General features: G+C 39.4%; 2 protein-coding genes across 7 annotated transcripts in view; both read left to right on the forward strand.

Annotated features, from left to right (window-relative positions):
* The window catches only part of LOC137501180 (putative serine protease F56F10.1), a 519,998-nt gene that overhangs the window by 228,908 nt on the left and 269,047 nt on the right, over positions 1 to 22,043 (forward strand). The gene's annotated exons all lie outside the window — the stretch shown is intronic.
* LOC136876101 (SAP domain-containing ribonucleoprotein) overlaps positions 1 to 22,043 on the forward strand; it is a 90,906-nt gene that overhangs the window by 7,979 nt on the left and 60,884 nt on the right. For 3 of the 6 annotated variants that reach the window (XM_067149763.2, XM_067149765.2, XM_067149764.2), the window contains exons 1-3: positions 16,032 to 16,082; positions 16,288 to 16,514; positions 16,619 to 16,810. The exons of 1 other annotated variant lie outside the window; for it this stretch is intronic. In XM_067149763.2, coding sequence (XP_067005864.2) covers positions 16,034 to 16,082; positions 16,288 to 16,514; positions 16,619 to 16,810 — 468 coding nt within the window. In that variant the 5' untranslated portion in view covers positions 16,032 to 16,033. Of the gene's footprint in view, positions 1 to 16,031; positions 16,083 to 16,287; positions 16,515 to 16,618; positions 16,811 to 22,043 lie in introns of those variants that run through there. 2 more of the 6 variants (XM_067149766.2, XM_067149767.2) reach the window with 1 other exon arrangement.

Genomic DNA, 22,043 nt, shown 5'->3' on the forward strand with positions numbered 1-22,043 from the left:
TGGACCACCGGTGAATTGTGTAGTCCTAGCCGCCTGAGCACAAGGAGGGCCACAACTCAGAATATATCCGAGATGCCCACTCCCATTCCATAGCAACTGGTATCCCGACTCTCAGGACCACTTACTAGGCCACTCAGCCTTTGCCCATGGTTCACGAACTAGGACGTGACTACAGTAACCCACACCGTGAACATAAATTTAGCCTAAAATCATTTTTTTTGGGTGAAAATCTTAAAAATAGTACAGTTTTTCCTACAAATGATTTTCACATAAATAGTACAGGTAGCAACTTGAGGTCCTAAAATGAGACAGAGGATGCTAAAATGCTATTTATAACACAGTTTTCTGCAACTGTACTTTTGGGAAATTTATGACATTTAACCCTCGGTAACTTGCTCTACTATTCCACCCACCAGAATCCGTGTGCAGTCGAAACCCAAACTCCAGAATGCATTAGTCATTAGTTATCTTCATTCTCTAACACCAATTAAAAATGTTGATAAAAGTTTGCTCTAGGAAGATAACACTGAAAGCATAACGAATTCAATAACGATTGAAATATATTTCATAACATATATACATTTTTTTTTGCGAGTTGCTTTACGTCGCACCGACGACAAAGACAGGTCTTATGGCAATGATGGGATAAGAAAGGGCTAGGAGTGGGAAGGAAGCGGCTGTGACCTAATTAAGGTACAGCCCCAGCATTTACTTGGTGTGAAAATGGGAAACCACGGAAAAACCATCTTTGGGGCTGCCGACATTGGGATTCGAACCCACTATCTCCTGGATGCAAGCTCACAGCCATAACATATTCAAACTCACCAAGGCAGTAGTATTCAGTCATCATTGTCCTCCTCTACCATTTCAATATTTTCCACTGTGCACTGGACTCATGATGGCGATGTGTATTCTTGGCAGACGAAATGTGACGTGAAGCATACCTGGTTTTGGTTTTATGATTCTTTTTTCTGTTACAAAAAAGCACAGCGCCCAGTGTCTGTTTGACTTATACGTAGCTGACGTCGGTTCTCTTCTTCAAGTCCCAAAATGCTGTGCAAACGGACCTTTATATCAGGAGCAATACAATTGACTGATGCACGATGAATCGTGTAATCCCTGCGCAACATCATTGAGAGCTCCTTCAAGTAGTTCTGGCGAGTTATGCTACTTCCATTTGGTCTGTCTCTAAAAATAATGAAACTGTTGATTGCTCCAATGTTCAAAAGCATGTAGAATAATATAAGGGACAATTGATTACTGATTCTAGAAACAGAGTATTCAGATTTCATCTTGTCAACAACGTTGACGCCCCCTTTTATAAGGTTGTAAAAATTAAGCATCTCAGGTTTGTAGGCTTCTCTTGAATCTTGGTTGATCTTATCGTCATGCATCATAGAAAGGAAAAGTATATTTCTGTTCTTTTTAGGAATATATGAAAGAAGCATTTATTCCCCTTGATATGCAAAGAGGCTAGTATTTTCTTTATGAGGCTTCATTTGGACAATGACTGGGGAAATCTGTGGTTTATTTTTCTTCATCTCCCGACCATTGTAAGTTTGTGATTACTGAGTAGTGATTTTGTTAGTGGTACTGGGGTATACCAATTGTCCATAGTAGTATTGCGTCCAGATCCGGAAACTGGCTGAACTAGCCGCTCAACTACACTTTTGCCACTGTTATCAACCTTATAAGGCCCTTCAGGTTGTTTACCTACATATACTTCCATCTTATATGTGTATTTGCCAGTCATTCCGTGAGGGGTGAGGGGAAAGAGAGAATCGGTGGTGAAGTGGGGGCATCCCTGCCTAACAACAGGTTAGCCGTTGAGAGGTGGAGGGGATCCAAGAGAGGGAATGTGACGTTGACTCAGCTCAGGTACACTGGTCATGGACTCGACATGCGCAACCTTTTTTGTGTCTTCTCTCTGCCGTGCTGAGTGGCTCAGACGGTTGAGACGCTGGCCTTCTGACCCCGACTTGGCAGGTTCTGGTGGTATTTGAAGGTGCTCAAATACGTGAGCCTCGTGGCGGTAGATTTACTGGCACATAAAAGAACTCTTACGGGACTAAATTCTAGCATCTTGGCGTCCCGGAAATCGTAAAAGTAGTTAGGGGGACGTATAACCAAGGGGGAGCATTTTTTGAACGGAGAAATCTTTTCTCCTTTAGCAGGTTAGCAAACTTGATTTGCTAACTCGGCGGGGCCACACAGTTTGGTCTGCCACTGCGAAGCAGAGTCCTGGAGGGGCGTGCCATTCCAGCTGATGAGTCCAAATGGCACGTCTGGACGAAACTCTGCATTATGCACACGGCCTAACCACCCAAAAGCTGGTTCTATTGCTGTGATTATAAGATCTGCGGCCGTGAAAGCCTTTTTTGAACATTATTATTGTTATTATTATAGTCCCTCTCTTTAAATATTGGTATAGATAAACAGGTGGAGTAAAGAGGAGAAGGGATGAAATTACGTCACTGCACCAATCCCAAAAAAATGGAATGTTCAAGAACAGTCTCGGTGCTAGTTATGCGCTGAGGCAGGACAGCTGAAGCCCGGCTGCCAGTGTGGTGTTCAGTTTGAATGTGGACAGGAGGAACACTGGTATTGGAGCATGCTGATCAGCATGTTCGGAGTCCTTAAACGAGGTGAATATTGCTGGCGGATGAGAGGTGAACAGATATCGTTGCACTGCATAACTGTTTATCTTGAAACAAATTAGTGGCCTGTATCTTAGCCCACTGAGCTCAATAGCTGCAGTCACTTAAGTGCGGCCAGTATCCAGTATTCGGGAGACAGTAGGTTCGAACCCCACTGTCGGCAGCCCTGAAAATGGTTTTCCGTGGTTTCCCATTTTCACACCAGGCAAATGCTGGGGCTGTACCTTAATTAAGGCCACGGCCGCTTCCTTCCCACTCCTAGCCCTTTCCTGTCCCGTCGTCGCCATAAGACCTATCTGTGTCGGTGCGACGTAAAGCAACTGCAAAAAAAAAAAAAAAAGTATCTTAGCTTCTTGAGGCCCGGCTATATAAAGTGTCCTCATTTGAGGACATTGTGTTTTATCATAATTTTCCATGTTAAATCCATTGACAATACTCCAGACAAACTGTGCTCCCTTGAGGACAATTAGACTGCTCTCTGGTAACAGAATTTTCAACTGGAATAGGTGGGATCTGTTTATTTTACATCGCAAGTCGCATTGTTTATCTATGAGATACTTCACAGCAAATTATTTTTATTGTTTATGTACAATTGTTAGTACCCAATCTTTCTCTGTTGATATGGTGTGTTTGAAGTTTTCTCTCAGTCCTTGATTATTTACTGAAGATGATTTTGATCTGCATTCGTCGTCGTAGAATTTGTCCTCAAACGAGGACATCAGACTTCAAGTTAGTATTTTCAAAGTATTTACTTATTTCATTCAGTCTTTTCTCTTACTGATTAGATTGGGAAATTTAATCTTTATTTTTACAATTTGATTTTATTTACAGAGAGAATGTCACAGGAATGCATCATCTGAAGATTAAATTCTGGATTTGATTGAAAATGGCAATGTCTCTGATTTTGAAGATGGCAATTATATTGAATGCAGCATTTCAGATCATTCCTTTCCTGATAATGTATCGTATAAAGTTGATGTTGAGAATCGAGAGGTGGCTCAAGGGGAGGGTGATGTGGATGGAGTTCCATCTGAAATGACTGAAAATGAGTTGGAAGAGAATATTATCCAGCCATCTGTTTCTTCCAAAGATGATTTACTTCTTCACAAATGGAGAAAACACTACCAGTTTCAAAATCCAGAAATTGATGATGATATTCATCCTTCATAGGAGATGTTCATAATAGGAGATAGTTTAAACAACACATAGCTGGCCCCGTGGTGTAGGGGTAGCGTGCCTGCCTCTTACCCGGAGGCTCCGGTTCGATTCCCGGCCAGGTCAGGGATTTTTACCTGGACCTGAGGGCTGGTTCGAGGTCCACTCAGCCTACGTGATTAGAATTGAGGAGCTATTTGACGGTGAGATAGCGGTCCCGGTCTAGAAAGCCAAGAATAACGGCCGGGAGGATTCGTCTTGCTGACCACATGACAGCTCGTAACCTGCAGGCCTTCGGGCTGAGCAGCGGTCGCTTGGTAGGCCAAGGCCCTTCAAGGGCTGTAGTGCCATGGGGTTTGGTTTTTTAAACAACATATGACGGAAGACATTTGTGAAACTATGGCCTTGAACGCTAAATTATGATCTGTACATAGTAATGGAGAGTTCGAATGTAATATATAAGTAATAATAATAACGTAAACGTTTCCACCTTTTCAATACTACAATATATTCACAAAATTACAAAATTATACGGTACTAGTTTCGACCCATCTAGGGGTCATCATCAGCCGTATTGGAGCAAAGATCATTTGTGGCGAAATCCTAAGACAAATGATCTTTGCTACAATACGGCTGATGATGACCCCTAGATGGGTCGAAACTAGTACCGTATAATTTTGTAATTTTGTGAATATATTGTAGTATTGAAAAGGTGGAAACGTTTACGTTATTATTATTATTATTACTTATATATTATTCTCAGTTCAATACGGACCAAAAACATGAAATTCATAACCATCAAGTTCGAATGTAACCAAGGGTGAAGTTAAGCAATTTATTGGTGCTGGCATTCTTATGGCTAGTCTAAATCACCTACAAATTGGAATTTCTTGAAAGGAGTACCAGGGTTCCGATGATTGCTAGTTCTATTTCAAGGCAAAGGTATTTTAACATCAGAACTAATTTCAAGTGTGTCAATGACAATGATGTTACGCAAGAGCAGTGAAATAAGAATAAGCTGTGGAAAGTTCGACCATTATTAGATGCTGTTCGCTCAGACTGCTTGATGCTCCTGTGTCCGATGTCAATTGATGAAAAAATGATTCCCTTTACAGGGAACACATCTCTCAAGCAGTATGTAAAAGTAAAACCCAATGCAGTTGGAATAAATTTTTTTTTTTGTCATCGCCATCAGGATTAGTGCTCGACTTTTATGTTAATCATGGGAAAGGAACATCATTTGCTAATTCTAAGTACATTTGGGATATAGGGTTTGGTGAATTGGCTGTTATTCATCCTTGTGAGACAGTGCACCGGCATCATGTATTTACATAGACAGGTATTTCGCGTCTCACAAACTGGTCGACTTCGTGCTCCAAGAATTTGTCTATGTAACTGGTACCATTCAAATCAACCGAGCTCCAATTGTTCCCCTAAACGCAGACAAAGAACTTTCGAAACAGTCCCGTGGGTCATTCGAAGAATTTTTCTGTGTTGATGGCAAAATTTCTTTAATAAAATATTATGACAAGAAGGGAATTATAGTCATGCCCTCTTCTGTCAAAATTAATCACCAGTTGGCAAGTGCAGAAGATGGTGTAAAAAAAAAAAAAGAAAAAAGAATGATAAATATGATCAATTTCTATAATGAGTTCATGGGAGGAGTTGACTTGAATGACCACATGATTGCATATTGTAGCAATAAATATCGCTTAAACAGTTGGGCTCTCCACACAATTCTCCATTTCATTTACCTTTCTTGTGTTAACGCCTAGTTCCAGTATCGAGAAAATTGCAAGATACGAGGAATTGCTTGAATATAATGCAGTCCTTGAACTTTTGCATTCTTCTTGCTGAAGAAATAATCACAGGAAAGGAGAGCAGAAACAAAGCGAGTGGTGAAGATGATGACGATGAGCCACCCACGAAAGTAGTTAAAGTTCCATGTGAAGAAGCAAGGAAAAAGGGGGCGGTTCATCTTCCTGAAGTTGTGGAAGTACTTGACCACAACATTGCCGTCATGAAGGATGCCATGAGAAGAGCGTAACGCGTTGTATCAAGTGTAAAGTGTTCCTGTGTCTCAACAAGGGTCAAAATTGCTTTGTTCTGTTTCGTTCCTCAATATGTCATTTAGATTTCTGTGTTATTAATGTTAAGTATCATTTCAGACCTGATGTCCTCAATTGAGGACACTATTAAAATCACTGCTGCTGCTGAACAGTGTGAACTTATCATTGTTATTGGTATGTGTCATCATAGAATAGTTAAAACCTGTATTTGCATATGATTTGAAGAAAATATATTTCAAATTTTTTTCTGGGCCTCAAACTATTATGAGTTTGTACCCCTCACTCATGGCTAAAAGTTCAATGTACCTTCACCACAAAATATCCCTAAATGAAAGGTTTAAAAAAATGTGAGTACCTGGCTAATTATTAAGGCATTTTAATTGACTATAAACTGCTGAAAGTGATTTCCATTTTTGTTCATCTTTGAAGGAAATTCTGTGACATCTTCTGTTATTTCTCCTATCGCTCGTTTATTTTTGTTTTCCAGAACCTCCACTGGACGCGGATTGTTTTGATAGACTTTGTTTCAAATTTCCCTCTAAATAAAAGTCACACATACTGTGATCTGTAGAATAAGCTGGCCATAATACCCTGCTAATTATCCAGTCACCAGTCACGTTTCTAATTGCAGCCATAGAATTACGTGTAATGTGGGCCGTAGCACCATCTTGCTGAAAGTAGGCATTGTTTCTTTCTTCCTCAGTGTGTTAAAGAAGGGATGAAAACTAGTGACCGATTATCAATGGGTCCAATTATTCTTCGTCCACTAACTGTACATCAAACACCCACTTTCATGTCACAAAGAGGTACCTTGTGTATTGTGTGGGGATTTTCATTGTCCTGGTGTCGAGTGTTTTGAGAATTAATGTATTCACTGAGGTGAAATCCTGCTTCGTCAGACATGATCAAAATGAAGGATCTAAATCTCCGTCATAAACAAACTGTAGTACCCACTGTCAGAAGTTAACAAAAGTGGCAGGATTTGCAACATTTAATTTATGCACAACAGAAACCTTACAAGGAAAAACTTCCAAATTTTAAGCTCTCTCAGCGAGATACCACACTTCTGTTCTAAGCGGGTAAATGGTTTCTGAGGGCTCACCTGACGTCAACGGTAAATCACCATTCATACGGCATATGTAAAGAACAATAGTTTTCCTGATCGGGGATAGCTGTACAACAGGGGAATTTCAAAATTGAAAAATACGTAAACTCATTTTATCCCAAGATAAATAGTGCAAAAATTACTATCAATTTGATGCTGTTACCGTACGGTACCCCTTATTCTAGGGCAGCTATCCCTTGTGGATTTTCTGTCTCTTGCATATCGTAATTTTTTCATCAGTTAAAGCTACCTTTTTATAATGTATTTTTTCCGTTTGAGATGGATCCAGGTGTCCACCACTTTTCAAACATACACATGTTTTTGATGATATAGAGGTTTCTGGAAATCGTTTGTGGTACTTACGACATAGCTGTCGTAGATTTCTTTAAAAAGAGATACGTTTCAACAATAAACACTGGTTGCTCAATGGGATACTTAATGAAGGTAGTGATTAATGTGCACTTTATAATTTCAATCTCTGAGTCCGTCAAGTAAATCTCGTTTCTCCCTATCACAATGGCTGAGTCTTACAGGATAATTGATGGGACAAAGAAGCTGTTATCTCCTGTCAGATAGTTCTTTTATCATCCCTCGAGTGTGATAATACAGCCTGTCCTTCCCATCAGCTCGCTATGCGCACCTCGCTTGCGTTTGCTGTAAATTTTTGGTTACTCTAATACATTGCGCAAAAGCAGTGGGATTTTTAACCAGCAATTTTTTTTTTTCTCAACCTTGCTTGTAAGTATGTAAATGTGGTGTAACAATGTAAATTTTGATAGACACAAGACTCGTTTTCCTGCATTGTAGATGGGGCCGTATATTCTCCAGACCACGTGCTCCCACTGGGGCAACTTTGAGGTGGAAAAGTCTCATGGCTGTTATTAGTGAGAGATTGGGTAGTTGTCCAACATTGCACATGCTTTTTTATTCCATCATGAATGTTTCTTCAATATTTCTCTGTAGGTACTGGATGGCTTGTGTTGCTGACCTGCCTCTCCTAAAGCAAAACTTTTCCTCAGGGATTTGACTTTCTTTTGCAACTGTCATACGATCACGTGTCCAGCTTGCGTATCAAGTAAATCACGTTTCACTGTCACAAGGACAGAGCTCTACTAACGACTGAGCCTTACAGGACAAAGGATTCTCTACTGGTCAGTATTTTCAGCACCGTACACTCCAGGGCAACTACTTTTTATGAATTTTGATCACTAGTTTCCCTTTGTACATCGTTCTCTATTGACACTCTCCACTTCTCGGAGATGGTCCTTTGTATAAGGCATTCCTCCTCTGAGTTTAGGGACGACACTGTTCAAATGTTTGTTATATATATTAAGTCTGGGTTGAATGCCTTGTTGTCTTTTGCACTTTTGAACCCCTTGTAGGTGGGGGAGGGGCGATACAATACATCCTTGGCAACCCCTGCCTGTTGTAAGTTGTGACTCAAAAAGGGGTGCAATGGCTCTGAACTTGGAGTGTATTCTCATAGCGTTGTTCAGCTGGGTGTCGATAAGCTTCATATGATTACTGTTAAGCCAAACTGGACAACAATATTCAGCTGCACAGAAGACTAGGCTCAGTGCAGAACATCTCAAGGTTGTGGCAGAGGCACCCCAAGTTGTTCCACAAAGCCCCTGTAAGATGTTGTTACGACTCTTTATTTTCGCTGCAGTGTTTGAAAGGTGCTGCTTAAAGGAGTGTGTACCGAGCTCGATAGCTGCAGTCGCTAAGTGTGGCCAGTATTCGGGAGACAGTAGGTTCGAACCCCACTGTCGGCAGCCCTGAAAATGGTTTTCCGTGGTTTCCCATTTTCACACCAGGCAAATGCTGGGGCTGTACCTTAATTAAGGCCACGGCTGCTTCCTTCCCACTCCTAGCCCTTTCCTATCCCATCGTCGCCATAAGACCTATCTGTGTCGGGGCGACGTAAAGCAACTAGCAAAAAAAAAAAAAAAAAAAAAAAGGAGTGTGTCCGGTCAAGCACTACGCCCAGATACTCAGGAAACCTGTTATGTCTGAGAAATTTTCCTTCAGAAGGTATTTGGAGAGTACATTGGGCCATTTTGTGATTTAAGTTGAAGTAAGGCACTGCACTTTTGCTTGCACTTGGTTGAAGTCTCCACTTCCTAAAGTAGTTCCCAAGGATGGCTAGGTCTTTGATAAGTACTTTCTCTGTTTCCTTAATGCTGCTAGCCTATGTCTTATGGGCAACGCTATGTCATCGGCGTAGCAGAACTTCTTAGATACAACTTGGAGGCAAGTCAGATATGTAGAGGTTAAAGAGGGAAGCCAGTACCAATCCTTTTGGAAAGCTGTTGTTTAATTTTCTCAGTTCTCATTTTGGTCCTTAAAACAACTTGGAAGAGTCTATTGCTGAGCATGTTTCCAATGAGGTTTACTATTGTCTTACAGCGTATAACCTGAAGTAGTTTATACAGCACCGAGCTCGATAGCTGCAGTCGCTTAATTGCGGCCAGTATCCAGTATTCGGGAGATAGTGGCTTCGAGCCCCACTGTTGGCAGCCCTGAAGATGGTTTTCCGTGGTTTCCCATTTTCACACCAGGCAAATGCTGGGGCTGTACCTAATTAAGGCCACGGCCGCTTCCTTCCCACTCCTAGCTCCTTCTTGTCCCATCGTCGCCATAAGACCTGTCTGTGTCGGTGCGACGTAAAGCAAATAGGAAAAAAAAAAAAAAAGAAGTTTATACAGCAGTCCATCTCTCCACACTGTATCATATGCTGCAGTCAGATCTAGGAAAATAGGTTTAATAAGATACACACCTTCGTACTGGCTTCCTGTGCTCAGTAATATCATGCCACCTTCCCTTTGCAGGACACAAGTGCCTATAAGGGAATATAATAAAATTCTAAGGAACTCCATGCTGCCTATTCATGATGACATTCCTGTCATTGAAATGAATTGGCTTAAATCAAGATCTCCACTGATCTGGTGTGCCCAGATGCTATCTGCAAGCAGTTTCTGCCCCACTGCACAGTGGAAGGAAGAGTGGACATCAAAAACTGACCCTCAGCACTGGCCATTATTTAGCATCATGAAAGATTTTTATTCCCGGGGACTGAACTTTCAAGAAAAACGTGGAATACACTGAATAGGATCCGTTCTGGGCATGGAGTCTGTGCCTACTCCCTGTTCAAGTGGGAAAAGATTACATCGCCCCCAGTGTGATTGTGGTGCCCCTGCTCAGACAATCCAATATATTGTGTGTGAGTGCAATATACGAGCCTATCGTGGGAACTGGACAGGATTCCTCAGTGCTTTGCCAGCTTCACTTGCATGGATATTTTGGATATTGGGCTGTGAATTTTCATGTGTCTTACCACAGTAGCTTGTAATTGTGAAGTTACTTTGTAAATATGTATTTAGTTAATTAGTTTTACCTTTATCTCATAAGCATGTTTTCCTTTCCATACGCTAAATAAATAAATTGGAGCGTATGTTGGCAACCACTGTTCCCTTAACTGAGTCTGGCATTGCTTCCACTTACTTGCACCAGGCTCCTTGCTTTCAGTCCCCTGCGAGTAGGGGCAGTAGAATAACACCCACAGTAACCACTGCCTGTCATAAGAGGTAACCGAAATGGGCCCAGGGGCTCTCAATTTGGGAGCGTGGGTTGGCAACCACAGGGTCCTCAGCTGAGTCCGCGTACTTGTGTCAGGCTTCTTACTTTTACCTATCCTATCCAACCTCCCTTGGACAACTCTTGTTTTTTTTCTTACCCTGACAGTATTATGTATGGAGGCCTTGGGAGTCTAATCATTTTCATGCCGTTTGTGGCCCTCGTCTTTCTTTGGCCACTACCTTCATTTTTTGGAGTGTCGGTCCTTTTCCATTTTTTTTTTCTCCCCTCTGATTAGTGTTAATAGGGGATGGTTGCCTATTTGTACTTCTTCTTAACACAGTAATCACCACCTCCACTCCTTGCTTTCATCTTTCTTATCTGACTTCCCTGGGCCAGTTCTTGTTTTTTTCGAATCCCAACAGTATTTAGTTTGCACAGCCTAGGTAGTCTTTCATTTCCACACCCTTCGTCATTGCTCTTCCCTTTCTTTGATATCTTCATTCTTGAAGTGTCAGACCTCTTCTATTTTTCTCTATGATTAGTGTTGGTAGAGAATGGTTGTCCAGTTGTACGTCCACTTACAAGAATAAGACCACCACTACCACCACCACTTTCGTACCTTTGATGGCTGGCACAACCTCTCCTTCTGTAAAAGTTGCTGGTTCTCCAGTCATGCTGAGGCTTCTTGCTGACAATATTGGGGCATGTATCCTGGTCTTGAACTGTTAAATGTTGTTCCCACACCTCTTCTATAAGAATGTTTTGTGGGAATCTGTGTTGCCTGGGGGTTCAGTGTTCTGTATGGATTTCTCTCTGAGTCCTGTTTTCCTTCGTTTGCATTATTGGAATGATTTGTTTCTTTGAAGATAGTCTTATAGTGCTTTCTTCTGTCAGTGTAAACCTGTTGGCTGGTTTCTGAAGGGTTCATTCAGCATTCATGGCTGTTTTGCTGGCTGCATAGCAGTCTTTGTTAGACCACAACTTAGATTTTTTGCTTTTGGTGGGGTACTGGTAGCATCGCTTGCCTAATGGCTTGTTCCATTTTATTAGCTGTTCCTTCTAGTCACTTGTCGAGATCATCTATAGGATGGTGGTGATCACTTGTTCTATTAACTCTTTATCCAATTTCCTGGAAACCTTCTTCAGGGGCCTTTTGTCCATAGGTCTTTCTATTTGTGTTAGTTGGAATATTATCTCTACTGGGAGGTGTCTGTTGAATACCTCTCCAGTCATAATCTGCTGTTCTGGTTTGATATTTATTTTGTTGTAAGGACTATGTGTATGGCGCTAGAACTGTTGAGACATAGGTGTCATCTGATGACTTTTGTTTACTAGGGCTGTCCCTTCTTCTAGAAATTCCAACACCATGGTTTTCTTGCTTCGTGGTTTACGTGTGCTACAATTCAGGTCCCAAGCTAGTATTACAGTCATCGTGTGATGTCTTTTCCATTGTGACTTATATTTCTTCTAATATGTCACTTCGTGTCTGGTTGAAAGTAGATGCACAAGACAATACAGAGTTTTGACCTTATACTTAGAAAATATGTTGTGTGTATGACTTTGAATGGTGCCAGTTTAATACTCAGTATACAAGAATTGCCTTCTTTGGGTCTCTGTCTGGGACCACCTTGCTTTGCTAATACATTTATTGTATATGCATTGCTGGCTGTCCATTCTGATTTTATTAGGGTTTCTGTCAGTAACCAAGGCCCAACACCGCTGGCTGCGCAGAAGCGTGTGACTGGGGGAGATATGTCCATGCGCGTACCGCCATCTTGCGGGCACTCCACAGAGACCACAGTATGGAATTCATGCATTAACTTACATTTCGCACATATGAAAACACCTGTCCTGGTAAATTAATGCCAGCCTACACAGATTACCATGCACACACGCAATAAATATACATAATATCAAGACCTTGGTAAAATTAAAAATACTTGTGTATAAAAACTGAACACATTTTGCATTGTACTGAACAATCTACACAAATACTTTGGATAGCGTATATGTGGGGCACATAAAATAAATTTTAAAAATAAGGAAACCTTTAGCAGACTGAATAAGAAGACTGAAAAATACACTACTAACAAAAATAAATATACATACCTCCTATTTGAAATTCAGTTCCCTAAAACAGAAAAAAAAACAGTATACAGGCCTAGCGGTACTTAAACGTAATCATGTCGCTCATTTTAATATAAGGGTCATGTTTGTAACTGATGTGTTTGAACATTCGGAACAGATACATGTAATTGAAACCTAGGGTCTACACTTCAGCTTTATTGAAAATACGAATACATGTTCAAATGACAGTGGTCTACAACACGTACAATTACGTATCGGGAGAGAAAAATTGCCCGTCTCTCAGCTGACTGGAGAACACATTAGTTAAATATTTACAAACTCCTGTACCGATAACAATAATCTTCAGTATCAACAAAAAGGAAACCTGTGAAATAAAATATTTCTATGTACCATAGGTTATCATTCCTCTCTCATAAGTCATTGCAGCAAATTTTACTCAAGTCTCTGAACAGTTTGTTTAAGAAGCACATAACTGCGAAAATCTTTCTAAAATATCAGATATATTTATCATTTTCTGATTATGAAATACCGGCTCCGCGGTGTAGGGGTAGCGTGCCTACCACTTAGCCGGAGGCCCCGGGTTCAGTCCCCGCCCAGGTTAAGGAATTTTACCTGGATCTTAGGGCTAGTTCGAGGTCCACTCAACCTACGTGATTAGAATTGTGGAGCTAGCTGCGGGTGAGATAGCGGCCCCAGTCTAGAAAGCCAAGAATAACGGCCGAGAGGATTCGTCGTGCTGACCACATGACACCTCGTAATCTGCAGGTCTTCAGGCTGAGTAGCTCTCGCTTGGTAAGCCATGGCCTTTCGGTTTGGTTTGGTTTATATATGACATAACGTAATGGTATGAGTAGAACTTAAATGATCATTTCTGTGTGATTTAGATTTAGGAGAACTTACGAGATAAGTTACGATACCAATAAATAATTTTTCAGATACCGGTAATTGATAATAATTTGAAGCAATACCTTACCCTAATATTAAAAGGGTTTCATCAAGATTTATCAGTCATATCTTACGGATTCTAGGCCCAAGTTTATCAAATTTGTAATACCGGTACACAGTCTGTACGAAAAATATGTATGCTTTTTTAGAACAGCTGTTTAGTTCTAAAAACTTATCCCCGATGAATTGGAAAGAGGCAAAGAGGGAAAAGAAGAAGCCTAAAAATTCTAAATGTAATGTCCATACATTGTCTGAATCAACCACCTTGTAACCTGTTTAGTTTTCGATTATGGTCATTGAAAGTCATTTTTTAACAGTTCAATTTCTACTCACATGTGAAAAGAAATGCCGGATCCCATCTGATAGCGATCTGTACAAATGAAGGTTGCACATGAATTCACCCTGGTAAATACGGTACCTTCCCATTCCACACGTAAGGCCTAACTTACTTCCCTTTAATATTGCTGAAAAATTTAACTAGCGTATCGTACAAGCTCTCACATTCCTTGAAGATATTTGACAATATAGTTTCACTCCGTCACATATAATACCACAACAGGTCCACTAACAGACATGATTCAAATCGAAAACATGCAAGGGATTGTAAACATTACCACGTGCTAACCATGCATTCAAAGCTGAAGCGCCCGCAACATGGCGATGCGCGAAAGTGTTCAATATTCCGCATAGCATCAGCGCGCTCTGTGAGTCTAGATAAGTAATATCAAAGTCTTTGTCAGTAACTATATCATATTGTTCAAGCATACTATCTGGTATAACTTTGTTGACATTTACTTGTCCTTTTATGAAAATCACTAATAATGTCTTTAAGGTTTCCTTCTCTATCTCTCTGCCTTGAGGGAAAATTGGTTACCTCCACCTCTGTGTTGTTGTCTTTGCTTTGGTGCATGAAAAGGCATTATTAGTGCTCCTTTCAGAACTAGATACAGCTGGTACAGTCCTTGTAAAACCCGTGGACTTTCTTCCCGGCACCTTCTTTTTTCACAAGCACTGCCACCTTTTCAGAATTCAGGAATATGAACAAGTTTTTGCCTTTCTCCCAGTGCTTTGCCATCAGTAATTCTGGTAGCCCATCTAGTGGCCATGATCATTCAGGTGTTTAATCTGTATGGTCTGATACCATGGTTGGCTGGTTTTGAGCCCTGTAGGGGAAAAAACACTTCACCGTCAGAATGTTGGCCGGCAGTGTAGGAGAAGTGATGGTATACAATTTCTTATCACTAGATTGTCTGCCAAAAATCTGGATTCAGTTCCAAGTCTCTCTGCAGTGTTCATATGGAGTGAGGCTATATGATGCTGTTGATGGTGATTCGTCTCTCAGATGGAGATGTTAAGCCGTGAGCAGATTCCGTGGTGTTATTTGACAGGAGTAGGTTATGTGGCGACACTGCATTTCTCCTCTCTTGTCATGATCTAGTACCTAGTGAGTGAATAGTACTTCTCTCATCCTTCCTGGTGACTTACATTGTGCCAGCCTTCAATATCTCCATAGGTATATTTGATATATAGTTTATGTCCAGCAGTAAACCTAAAAGAATAACTGTGAGATGCTACTTTGCTATTATTGGAGCTAATCAAAAAGATGGCTCCCATTTAGCCAATCAGAATTATGTTTGCTACTCATCTATGTACCTACCATCCATGCTACCACTGTGGGATGGACTCCATCTTCCATTAAGAAGCGAGGCAATGAGAGATTCCTTTTTTTTTTCTTTTCTTGAATAACAAAAGTACATGAAATAAATTTTATTTTGGATCCGTATTGACAATTATGTTATATAAGTATAACCGAAAAGTAGCAAGGTTGCACCTAACCTACAATAAATAACTTGCAGAATCACACACTAGATAGTGTCAGCTGTCACATTTTGCAGCGAATACAATATTGTTGAAATAGTGGGACAACACCTTCTTCCACCAAGCCCTTCAATTCTTTGATGCCTGGGAAAGGAAAATATATCAAAATGAGGTAAATACTCCACAGCTTGAATGGAACACTTTCTCATCTTTGGAAAAACCAATGTATAAGAAAACTATATTCTTCATGGTGCTGGGATCTCTGATCAAAACAGTGTAACCCAGGGTTTCATGTTTGCCCATTTTAATAATACATGATCAGTATAGTATACATTTACTTATACTGTTTGTTACATGTTCCAATTAGTTAAGTTTGCTTGTGTGTTAACAGTACTTTACCAATATATTGTTATTAGCAAGTCAGTAATATTGACAATATCTATGTAATACGTTTCAGCTTAACATTCTGTTGAGTATTCTACTGCTGCACCTTCTTCATAGATTTGACAGCATGAACTGTGGTGTTTACAAATGTGGGAATTTTTAATGTGGCAGTACTGCTTACTTTAATGCTTCAGTGAGTCTTATGAGCCATGGCTTTCAGAACAAAGAAGATTATGTCAGTGTTACCCGGTTCAAACCAACTCCAGGAAATAGAGAGTAATGGTAACATTAATTCCCATTTGTAAAACTTTCACGTTGTTATTTGGAAAAGTAGACAGAATATTAAGTTCATTTCATGACTGCTTGTACTCAAATTCTAGAAATTTGTTTTGTTACTAGAATACTAATGAACTCCATACATTGTTTTGAGTTAAGCTATAATATCTAACTTGTTGAAAATCAACCTGCTCCTTTTCTTAATTTTCAGAGTCAAGTGACCCACCTTCTCTCCCAGAAGAATTGAGAGACATAGACTTCAGTTCTGTTGACTCTGTGCAAGACCCTGATTTTGTTTACTGTAACTGTGGTTCTGATTCTTTGGAACAAAGCCCCGAGTCAAAGAAAAGGAAGACTGTTAGTGATGAATCTTGTACACAGGAGGAGAAGGACTTTGGGGGCTTGTCATGTGGCATATCGCATGCTAATAGTAAACTGGTATAGTACCCGATATTGTACATTTTCTCGGTTACAAAAGGAGAACATGTTTTCTGAGTGGATAAGAGCAATGCCAGTATTAAAGATATTGTTGTTCTTTTCAGTTAACTGGATCTATAACCGAGAAAGATAACCTGATACATACTAACAGTGAGGTAGCAGACATAAATAAAGAAACTGGCACAGATAAACAAGAGATGGTTGTATCTGGAAAAATGAATGCCAGACTGTGCATTATTGGAAGGAAGATCAAGCATAATACCAGGCAGTTTTACTTAACAGCAAAAGGGAAAGAGGTAAGAGCAAGATCTATGAAAGCACTAAAAGATTGAAGGAAAAAAAACCCCACACTTTTGGAATCCTTAAGAATATACATATTTAAGGAATGCAAGAAACTTGGTGATCATGATAAAAAGTAGCATTTATTTGATACCAGGCATCTTAAAACTACCCACAGAAGAATAGCTGGTGGTTTGGGGAAAGAAAAGAATGGTTTCACTTCAACATCCATGGGGAATGATGAAAGTTTGCAGAGATTGTTTTGTGGGAACATTGGACAAAACACTCATCACTCCTCCCTTCACTAAGAAAGCTGGTTCTGTTCGTGGGGTTGCTAGACTTGACATCAGATGTAGAAATACTCCCCAAAATAAACATTCTGCTGGTGTGATTAATGATGTTATAAGTCGTATCATGTCATTTCCAGCGTATGAATCACACTATACAAGTAGTGTCATCAATAAGAGGTGCCTTTTGTCACACTTGACTCTGCAGAAAATGTATGCCTTGTTCAGAGAAGCGAGAGAAAAGCCTGTGAGACAGCAAATTTATGAAAAAGAGTTTCATAAATTTGGTTTAGCTTCCAAACAACCAAAAGTAGATACCTGCAATAGGTGTGATAGCCGTCAAATGAAATTAAATGTAAAAAATTATACCAAAGAGAAATGGAATGTGAGTTACATGGACATCGTCATGAAGCTGAAAAGCCTTACTCATTGAATGTAGTAAAGAGTTGGGGAAAACAAAAGCAGATACTACTCCTTTTATTTACAGCAATGTCTTCCAACACCCATGCTGAAGTCAACTGTAGTATTTTACAAGAGGCATTTGTGGATGTACAGCTTGACTGTTCACAACTGTAGCAACATTGATGTAATATGCTACATGTGCTACGAGGGAGGAGGAGACAGAGGAGAAACTCAAATAACCACATGCCTTTATAATGAAATCATATCACTGCTTCAAACTGTTACCTATATTTTATTACATTCAGATATGTGAGGAGGGCAGATCAAGAACTCGTACATATGTTATGTTCCTTGCTTTGATGCAAGTAAACAGACAGTTGAAACAAGTTGATCACAAGATCATTGTTAGTGACCATAACCATCTTGAATATGATGTTAACCATGCTCTTATCAATAAACTGGTTTTAATTGGTTCAGACAGTAAGGAACAAAAGAAAAATGAACTAATTCATTCATATTTGCTAAATTTTTCACTATTCCTAAAAAGGACTGTTTTTGTGAGGAAGGTAGTGTTTAAAATAATCAGGCAAAATGATGTACAACCACTCTTGATGAAAGAGAAAACTTTACGATACTAAGCCTCCTATGTTGGGGAAATCCTGACACTAAACTGCTACCTGCACGGTTTTACAAAAGTACAGTGGCGATTGCCAAGGAGGAGGAGGAGGAGGAGGACATATCACTTATCCCAGGGAATAACAAGATAAGTAAAAAAATTAAAGTTCTCAGGGGAAGCATTTTTTTGTTTTTAAACTACACGAAATCACTGATTCACCAAATGTTGTCAAACCATTCTGCGTTATATGAAACAGCTTTTTAAAGTAATGGTTTTTGTGGAATTTTGTTTAATTCAGAAAATGAATGAAGCATCTGCTTTGGATCGTGAATGAAACTGACTTATCCTATATTGACCAGGTTATTATTTTCTTATGTGGACCAGTAAAAACAAAAGTGGTGTAAGTCCCATTGGTGTGTTGTTAACTAGTAAGATTTGAACAGTCTCTTACAAAGGCAGCTGTGTAAATTCACTACCAATTATTCTTTTACAAGATAATAATGTCGCGTCCATAGCAACCACAGGAATACATAAGATAAACTGATTTATCTGGTTGAAGCCACCTTTGTTGACAATTGTTTGAGTCATCAGTCCTTAGACTGGTTTGATGCAGCTTACCATGCCACCCTATCCTGTGCAAACCTTTTAATTTCTACATAACTGCTGCATCCTACATCTCCTCTAATCTGCCTGTAATATTCATACCTTGGTCTACCCCTACCATTCTTACCGCCTACACTTCCCTCAAAAACTAACTGCACAAGTCCTATCATTTTAGCTCTTCTGGTCAAATATAGCCAAATTGGTCTCCTCTCACCAATTCGATTCAGTATCTCTTCATTTGTGATCCAATCTATCCATCTCGCCTTCAGCATTCTTCTGTAACACAAAATTTCAAAAGCTTCTATCCTCTTTCTTTTTGAGCTAATTATCGTCCATGTTTCACTTCCATACAACGCTATAGTCCAGACGAAAGTCTTCAAAAACATTTAAAAAAAACAACCAAATATCAATGTTCGAAGTGAGCAAATTTCTTTCCTTAAGAAAGGCCTTCCTTACTTGTGCTAGTCTGCATTTTATGCCCTCCTTACTTCTGCCATCGCTAGTTATTTTACTACCCAAGTAACAATACTCATCTATTTCCTTTAAGACTTCATTTCACCAAGCTCGATAGCTGCAGTCGCTTAAGTGTGGCCAGTATCCAGTAATCGGGAGATAGTGGGTTCGAGCCCCACTGTCGGCAGCCCTGAAGATGGTTTTCCGTGGTTTCCCATTTCACACCAGGCAAATGCCGGGGCTGTACCTTAATGAAGGCCACGGCCGCTTCCTTCCAATTTCTATGCCTTACCTGTCCCATTGTCGCCATAAGACCTATCTGTGTCGGTGCAACTTAAAGCAAATAGCAAAGGATAAGACTTCATTTCCTAACCTAATGTTTTCTGCACCACCTGACTTCGTTCGACTGCACTCCATTACTTTCTTTTTGGACTTATTTATCTTCATCTTGTACTCCTTACACAAAACTCTGTTCATACCATTCAGCAATTTCTCCAGATCTTCTGCAGTCTCAGATAAAATGACAATGTTCAGAATATTAACAAGATAACTCAGCTTACTTGGCTCTTACCGGGAACTGTTTTGTATTCTTGAATAATCTGGAAGTAAAATTTGGCTATTTCTTCAGTATTATGACAAAATGATATACCGGTATCTTGTTAGTGTCAAAGGATAGAAAGCATTGACCTTAATAGGCTACTGCAAAAATTAAAAGAAACAAAAAAATTTACTTGTCTGGTTTTTCCCTGGTATGAGTGATATTGGACTTAACGTTCTCTGACAAGTCCAGTATTTCATGATTTCTACCATTCCCTGAAGACAGAAAATATTCCAGCAGAAGACCCAAGCCTCATTAATAGTGCAAACAGAAGAACTGCTTCATTACTGTATTGTTTTATTTCCAGTGTGATTGACGATTATTTTCAATCGGACTCAAGAAAGTTTTATTGAACCAGTGTGTATCTATTATCCATGTAATTATAAGGTTTTCAAACCATCTGAATGACTTCATTTTTATGTATAACTATTTCTGAACTTTTAATCATAAAAATGGGAGAAGCATTGTAATCTGCTATTCACCATGTAATAAAACTAGCTGATGTACCCGTGCTTCACTGCGGAATTCTACATTGTATACAGAATTCTAGGTTAGGTAGTGTGCACGTTGTGAGCAAGATTGTATTAAATTGCATAGTTCTTAACGTTGCCCTAGAAACACGGCGGGGAAGTCACCAAACGTCTTTTCTCATATGAAGGCTGGGTTAGGGAATTTTCATTGTAATGGTAGTCTTGCTTGTCTACCATCAGTCACAATCAGGTTGGCAGATACTCACTCCCCGCCTGCCTTTATAGATTCTCAGAAAGACTGTCTTAGTGGTTTTCCCAACTGAAATGAACATGGGTCATTACAATGACATCAGTAGGAATCTCACTTATTTTACAAAAGGCGTACATTTATTGTTCCACCTATTCAATACAATCAGTACCACGTTATGTGGTCAATTAGACATAGAAAATCTAAATATTATGGGGACATGTTTCGCCCTTCTATTGGGCATCATCAGCCATATTAATTTAATCTTAGGAATTTAGTTATTTATTAACTTGTTATAAAAACATATTTATTAAATTAGATAAACTTTTCCACATAAAAAAAAAAAAAAAAGAAATTTAAAAGTCACTAAGGTTTCCTCTTCGAAGCCAGAGATGGACTGCATTTACAAAACTTCCTTAAATCACGTAGAAGGGAAATTGTTTGTTCAATTTTGGAAACTTACGCTTGAACTTTGTGCAACTCTGCATGAAATGAAATCTTTGCACTTCAGATTTAATTATTATGTAGTTGCTCTTCTGTTATGGCGATTTATCTTAACACATGGTGTGAATGGACGGTTAAAGACTTTTAATGAACATATTTCAATATGTATCCACAATAGTTTTGATTATTATGTCATTGCTTATATATTTGTGATTTATTTTATGGCTGATGATGACATTTTAAATGTCGAAACCGGTCCTATGTTAAATAAAAGTTATTAATAACATCAACACGTAATTAGTATGGAATAGGTTGAACCTAATAGATATCTCATCTCTGTGATCTCAGTTCAATAGAGAAACATCAATGAAGCTCATATCTTTGAACGTCACATGAATGCGTACTGTGTTGCTAACCTCCTGTTCTGTAGCTACAGTATTGCTTCTTGTGGGAGTTCGATCTCACCATAGCAATTCTTAATTCATTTTTTATTTGTAGCTTATATTCATTCGTGGCCTCATAAATTGGAAAGTCTAGATTTATTCAACTGCTGAAAATAAAAGCACTGATGTATCAGAATATTTTTTCTGTTTTGAAATAAACATAAAGTTAATGTTTCAATTATCGTCTCAAAAATATTGTGAATTACCCACATGATTTACATATTATTAAAAAGCCTGTTGTGGGAAAATGAAACTTCATTCAGTGTTCTGTCTCTAATGATAATAGAAATATGAGCCTTGGATATCATTAAAAATACAGTAGAGTGTCGCTCATCCGACCTTCGCTTATCCAACATTCCGTGTTATCCGACACGGTTAGACTTAATTTCAACTTTTGGTGGTGACTAAATTCAGGCACACCCGCTGTGGAGGGTGCGACCATGGGACAAGCACTGGCCTGAACGCTGGCGGTAGGACTGGGTTTTTCTCAAGGACAGGTGCAGTGAGTCTTCAGTCATTGTAGTATTGGTTGGGTGCGGATTTTATAGTTTTCATATCCTCTGTGAGTATAGCGAGTAAATGGAAGAAAGTGACTGTTTCTATGGAACACAAATTGAGTGCCTTAAAAGAGACTGGACAAAGGGGAAATTCTTCAAAATGTGGCTTCAGATTATGGTGTTGGACGTG

The sequence above is a fragment of the Anabrus simplex genome, chromosome 6 (genome assembly GCF_040414725.1).
Source record: "Anabrus simplex isolate iqAnaSimp1 chromosome 6, ASM4041472v1, whole genome shotgun sequence".
In the NCBI taxonomy this organism is placed as follows: Eukaryota; Metazoa; Arthropoda; class Insecta; order Orthoptera; family Tettigoniidae; genus Anabrus; species Anabrus simplex.